At 40.5% G+C, this 7,121-nt stretch overlaps 1 protein-coding gene across 1 annotated transcript; it reads left to right on the top strand.

Moving 5' to 3' along the window:
• Window positions 1–235: 235 nt before the first annotated feature.
• On the top strand, window positions 236–4,727 carry GCK72_003214 (uncharacterized protein; the record flags this gene model as incomplete). Its single annotated transcript, XM_053723888.1, has 5 exons — window positions 236–337; window positions 2,347–2,499; window positions 2,554–2,640; window positions 3,099–3,524; window positions 4,602–4,727. The coding sequence occupies 5 exons, from the start codon at window positions 236–238 to the stop codon at window positions 4,725–4,727; spliced, it is 894 nt and encodes a 297-aa protein (XP_053592533.1).
• Between the last annotated feature and the right edge of the window lie 2,394 nt (window positions 4,728–7,121).

Genomic DNA, 7,121 nt, shown 5'->3' with positions numbered 1-7,121 from the left:
GACAAAAAAAACTAATTTTGAGAAAAAAAAGAAAGAAAAAAGGAATAATCTCCCCGCAAATCTCTCTCCGTTCGGTCCGCAATTTGTCGTCTCGGTGTACATGTTATTTTTCAACATCGCGACGACACGGAGGGGGCGGTGTTTGCGTACCTAGACCCCCGATTTGACGACACCAGACACCTATTGATTTTATGAGATCATAAGTAAGTGTGTATTCTTCCCAAAAAGCTATAAGATGGGCGGTTACGTTGGCGACGCGGAATTTCGGAAATTCTTGGAGGCGACTAGTTATATTCAAGAGTTTACCAGGATTCTATTGGCGAGGAGTGCGAATAATGTGAGTTTTATTAATTTGAAAAAATTGGATAAGGGTAGAAGAAGAAGAAAAGAAACACGGGAAAATTTCAATAAAAAATCGAAAATTTTGGAAACAATCAGCACAAAATGAATTTACTATATTAAAAATTGAGAATATGTTCCAAAATGTGTAGAAAAATATAGACATCATAATTGCAAACCGGGCCGGCCGGCAACTCGCTTCAAACTCAATATTATGAGCTGAAAAATATACCAAAATGTAGATCTCGACGAGTTCAATCTCCGTGTTTAGCAACTTTTACTTTTTAAGAGTATCCTGGAATGCCTGCAGCACTAGAATGCTTATCTATGATAGTTTTAGGTGCCTGCCGCGCAGAAATCGACTGGGGCACCTTCGGCGCTAGAATCGGCTGGCGTGTCTGCGACGCTAAAATCGTCTGGGGCGCCTTCGGCGCTAGAATCGGCTGGAGTGCCTTCGGCGCTAGAATTGGCTGGAGTGCCTTCGGCGCTAGAATCGGCTGGGGGGGGGCCTTCGGCGCTAGAATCGGCTGGAGTGCCTTCGGCGCTAGAATCGGCTGGGGTGCCTGCGGCGCTAAAATCGGCTGGGGGGCCTTCGGCGCTAGAATCGGCTGGCGTGTCTGCGACGCTAAAATCGTCTGGGGCGCCTTCGGCGCTAGAATCGGCTGGAGTGCCTTCGGCGCTAGAATCGGCTGGCGTGTCTGCGACGCTAAAATCGTCTGGGGCGCCTTCGGCGCTAGAATCGGCTGGGGCACCTTCGGCGCGACAATGGTTGGTGGGGAGGGAAATTAGCACGAGAACATCCTGTAATCAAGTTTAAAAAAGTGGAAAATATGACATTTTGTAAAAAGCTTAGTTTTTCTTTAAGTTTATTGCAACTTTGCTCAAAATTAACCACTTTTTTAAACCCGAATTAGAGATATTATTCTTACAAAAGAGCCGCTTAACCCGGTTTGTCATTGTACCTTTGTCATTGTAACTTGGTCAGTGTATTTTTGTCAGTGTATTTTAATCATGACTATTTCTCATATTTTCAACAGAGCCGACATACAGCACCGCTCAAAAGTATAATAAGTTTCGTCTTTTTCAGCTATAACGCCAAACTTTGTTGATTATTTTCAACTAAAAACTGCAAGTGTCGCATTCTTTATGGCGAGTACTGTAGGTCGGCGCGTATCTCAATTGAAACTCAATATTATGATCTGAAAAATATACCGAAATGTAGATCTCGACAAGTTCTATGTCATTGACCTACTTCGGGACGGACTGCAATTCTTTAATGTGCCGTGGGCCGAGAAAAAGTGCAAAAAGCGCAAAAATGGTAACAAAAATCTATTCCAGTCCAGCCCGCGGCACATCATTCTTATATATAAAAGACAATTGGGCGTTGTCTGAGGCGCTGTCCGCAACGGTTTTGGAAAGAGAAGAGAAACTGAACCAGCGGGCAAAACCGAACTGACGTGCTTTGGACAACGACCGCCGCTTTAGACCACTCGGCCATGCGGGCACATTGGAAAGTCAATGACCACGTGAATGAAGAGAGACCAGCCGGCTCAACCGCCGAAGGCGGGGGAGACAGGCTGGTTAACAAATATGTTCGTCGTGTAGAACTGAATTTTTGTTGAATATCAGCAAAAATTGGGGTTTTTCAAGACGGAAATGGTCAAAAACTGGCAATAACCGGAATTTCCCAAAATTGGCAAAAGTTTTTAGTAGATTTTAAAGTTTTTAGTGGTTTTAGGGTGATTTTATGCGGTTTCTTTAGATTTTTCACTCTTAAAATTGCTTGAAATCGTTAAAATGTCAATTTTAGGTAATTTTTCGAGGGAAAGTGGATTTTTGATCAACTTTTGTGATTTTCAAGTGTTTTGATCAATTTTTCACACGAAAGATGCAGAAAACATTAATGATATGTCAATAACTCCCTTCAAACTCATTCAATAGTTTTCTGGCTCAAATTGAAGCCACAACCTACAGTAACCGCTCCTAACCTACAGTAATTTTTTCCAGTTGCCCAAAGTGCCAGACGACTTGGCTAGCGTCAGCCAACTCACGGATCTCGTTAAAGAGTTTCTTCGGGAACAACAAGAATTGGCAGAGAAAATAGAAATCGTTCAGAATACTCAGAAGACGATGAATCTATTGGTCAAGGAGAAGTTGAGTGTAAGTGACTCTACCGTAACTAGTTACAGTAACCCTACAGTAAGAATTCTTCAGAAATGCACATGCGAAATGAAGGAAGAATTGAAAAGTACACTATCGAATGGAGTGAATTTGCAAGATATGCGACGGGAGAATGGGATGGTGAGTTTTTGGGTTTCTAGGCCATCGAGGAGGTTTCTAGGCCATCGGGAACTATTAGGATACAGTAACCCTAGGTACAGTAGCCCATGGGATCCAGGACCTGAAATTTTGGATCAGAGCTACAGTACACCCTCCCCCCTTAAGCTACAGTACCCACAATCCAAAACTCCCTAGATTCAGGATCTTATGGGTTACTGTAGTAGTTGTGGATCCAGGATCCAAACTACAGTAACCCATAGGATCCTGGATCTGGAATTTCGGGTTCAGAACTACAGTACCCTTATATTAAAGTAGTCCCATTCTTACTGTACTCATAATCCAAAGTTGGGTTCTATAGGTTACTGTAGTTGTGGATCCAGGATCGGGTTGCTGGGATCCAAACTACAGTAGCCCATCGGATCCTGAATCCCGGACCTAGATTTTTGGGTTCAGAACTACAGTAACCCTCAAATTTTCAGGATTTCACCCTAAAACTGCCGTCAACCTCCTCCACCAACTACATGCCCCTTCTGAATCAACAACTCGAGGCGGACCTCCAACAAACTTTTGATCTACAAACGATTCTTGGTCGGATACGGAATTTTAGTACCCCTCAGCTTCAGCCGGATCCCTATCAAGAAAACGGTCACTTCATTTTCGACTCCGCCCCCTCCCAACAACATTCCACGTCCTCCCCGCCCAAAAAAACGGTCGTCAAGAAACGGGCGGCGCACCACGAATCAATCAATAATGGACCGTATCAGTGTCGTGACTGTGATAAGACGTTCCGACAGAAGCATGGATTATCTCAACACCTTTTGACACACGAATCGAATGGAGCATTCGAATGTGATGGGTGTGGAAAGAGATATTCGAGACAGGAGAGTGTTTATAGGCATCAGAGAGTGAGTTTTCAGAATTTTTGAATAAGTTTTATACAAGCTTGTAGATCAAAACCAGAGCTACATTTTTGAAGTTGACAGTATTCAGATGGCTCCGCCCACTTTTGAGATATGCGCCTTTAAAGACAGTTAGCTGAGAGGGTGCCTGCGGCGCTAAAATCCCACATATCTCAAAAGTGGGCGGAGCCACAAAGAATGATCAATTACAAAATTGTAGATTAAAACTAGGACTACATTTTTGTAGTTGACGGTTTTTCTGTAGCTCCGCCCACTTTTGAGATATGCGTCTTTAAAGTTGAAAATTGCCTAAAATAGTCATTTTCAACGCGAATATGTGATTTTTACATCAAAATAACCGGAAAAATTCATTTCTGACGTTAAAAACTATTCAAACTCTAATTTTCCATGTCGAAAACCACATTTTTAGAAAAACCAAGTTTGGCCGAGTAGTTGTTGGTCAAGGTGCACCGTTATGAGAGTGGGTACCAGGGTTCGATTCCGGTTGAGGCCAAATTTGTAAATTTTTTGATTTTTTCAGATTTCGGTTTGTTTTATCTTGTAGATCAAAACCAGGGCTATATTTTTGTAGTTGATGGTTTTTCTGTAACTCCGCCCACTTTTGAGATACGCGTCTTTAAAGTTGAAAAACCCTAAAATCACTGGAGCTTCAGTCATTTTAATTGCTGGAATGGGATTTTTACATCAAAATGAGCGTAAAAGAGCAATTGTTAACACTAAAATTCACTAAACACGTTTTTTCACCTAGAAAACTATAGTTATCGCAAAAATAAAGCTTATGGTGGTTTTTTTGCGAGAGTGGAAAACTGATAAAGTTAAAGAACCTGACGCAGTATCAGTTTTAAAAAAAAAGTTTTTAAAAAAAATTTTATACCATTGTGTAGATCAAAACAAGGGCTACAATTTTGTAGTTGACAACTTTTCGATAGCTCCGCCCACTTTTGAGATATGCGCCTTTAAAGTTGGTAATTCGCGAAAATTGAATAATTGTCTTTAAAAAAAAAAGATTTTTACATCAAAATAACCGGAAAATTTCATTTAACCAACCAAAGATTTTTGCAGAGCACCCAATGCTGTGCCGACAAGTACCATTCCCTAACAAACGTTCGACATCACAATGGACAAGATGCAGGTCCATCAGAGGATCCAAAGAATATTCAGTTGATGTCTCCTTCTTTTATTATGTAACAAGTGTGGATTACTGTAGTTTGGAAAGAGATTTTAGGACTTTTTGAAAATTATGTACTATACGAGTTGTGATGTAACACCAATTTTACTGGTATTTTGTTTTTCAATCTTTTATAAAGATTTGACCTATATATTATAAAATTTAAAATCGTTTATTTCTTTTCAGCAGAATTTCTTTTGACACATGGTAAATCGTGTTTGAAGAATTTGCTTTGTTTAATTTTGTTGAACTGCATAGACGCAGGGCTGAAAAAAAGAAAAATTTATTATTTCGAAAAAAAACGTGTTTAAACTATTACCCATTTCTTGGTACTCCTTGTAAACTCTACACGGGTGACACATGTGCACGATGAGGACCGAATCGTCGAAGACGGAGATTCGGATAATTTGGGTTATCATGACATTGGAATTCAGTGCAATTTTTCACTTTTCTATGATCTGAGCCTTTCTCATTCTCTTGGTCGGGATTGAACGCATAGTGAAGCGAGTTGACCGGTACGAGATGATCAGGAAATGTTTGTTTTAAATCTAAAAGAAGCATGTTTATTTGTTTTTGAAGAGAAAAAACTCGTACCTCATCATTGACCTCATGGATGACTGTTCGCAATTGGATGAGAGCCTGCCCTTCTGCCATTTTGTTATATGTGGCGGCGGCCGTACGGGCCGCATAAATACCACTGGCAAACTGATTTGGATTTCCCGACTCGAAAACGTTTGCTGGCGGTGATTTGAGCTGAGCTCGTCATATTGAAAGTGTGGCTTCCAGAAGTAAGAAGGGAACCTCAAGGGGTCGCAAGTTTGGAATCGTTCCAAATTGCTACCAGGTATAAAGGACAGCTTGAATAGGCCGCTGCTGACTAGGGAAGGATCCCGAGTAGAAATGGAGTTACAGGTCGAGATATAAATCGCTAGAACAGAAATTTTGCGCTGATTTCAAGTCTGTATTTCAATTTTGGAAAACGATTCTCTGAAAAAGTTATTTGCGTTTTTGTGGCTTCTCAGTGCAAAAATGAGCATTTTCAAGACTCCCAAAAATAACGTTTTTCTCATTTTTTCAAATTTTTTTGTGCTGTACGTATGATTACGGATGTTAAGATGATTTTGGCATAGTTTGATTGCATAATTTATTTTCAGAAAAATTTTTGTGGGGTTTCTTAAATTTTCAAAAATACCGCATCTACAAAAAATTTGTTTGAAAATTTTCTAAAGTTCCAACACAAACAATACAATCTTCATAATTGTAAATACACGTACAGCAGAAAAAAAATTGAAAAAATCAGAAAAACTTTATTTTTGGGAGTCTTGAAAGTGTTCATTTTTGCACTGAAAAGCTACGAAAACGCAAATAACTTTTTTCACGGAATCGTTTTGCAAAATTAAAGTACAGATTTGAAATCAGCGCAAAATTTCCGTTCTAGTGATATATATCTCGTCCTGTAACTCCATCTTGACTCGGTATCCTTCCCTAGTGAGAATAGGTTGCCACTGAGAAAAACCGTCTTCACGTCTGATTTTGCAAGCCATTTTCGGGCTTTCACTGGGCTGAACCACAGGAGTGAAACTTTGAGACTGATTTTCACAGCGGCAAGTGACGAGCATATAACAAAAATTTGGAATATCCCTATTCAAGCTGTCCTTAATACCTGGTAGCAACTTGGCACGATTCCAAACTTGCGACCCCTTGAGGTTTCTTTTGTAAAAATAATAAATTTATCACAAACCCCCGAATGTCACAATGTTATAGCCAACTACTGTCATTTCCTCTTCAAGTTTACCCAACAGCTTGGCGGAACACATGCTTATTTCATCAGTGATGAATAACCGCATCACGTATCGGCAGGGGTGTCTGCGGCGCTAGAATGGGCTGGAGTTCCTGCGGCGCTAAAATAGGCTGCGGTGCCTTCGGCGCAAACGTGGTTTGAAAATTAACATACCTAGGGATGTTGCGGGCCGCCTTCGCCTTCACGCTGCGCCTTCTTCATTTCCCAATTCGACGAAAATTATCGCATTCATTTGCAAGACAGTCGATTTTCGCATATTTTTTCGGCAAGCGATTTTTGACGCTTTTTGAAATTCATTTCTACACAAAATTCAAAATAAAACAGCATTTTTTACTACTGGGAAATGAAACGCGGAAAAAATTGCCGTTTTAAAAACAGCCTCCGCCGGAAATGAAAAGGCAAGAATTACCTTCGCCTGAAGTTGAAGCGTCGGCGGGAATGAAAAAGGCGAAGGTTTCCGTAAAACGCATTTTTAACAACCCTAAACATACCTTGCCAACCAAGCATCCACCACAGCAACCAAATAAAAAATAATTATCAGAATTCACAAAAAATCAAAAAGACGACCCATTACAGATGAGTCTAAAGGGGGAGTATTATGTGTGATCCGTGC

The sequence above is a fragment of the Caenorhabditis remanei genome, chromosome I (genome assembly GCF_010183535.1).
Source record: "Caenorhabditis remanei strain PX506 chromosome I, whole genome shotgun sequence".
In the NCBI taxonomy this organism is placed as follows: Eukaryota; Metazoa; Nematoda; class Chromadorea; order Rhabditida; family Rhabditidae; genus Caenorhabditis; species Caenorhabditis remanei.
This window is presented reverse-complemented; position numbering and strand designations above follow the sequence as displayed.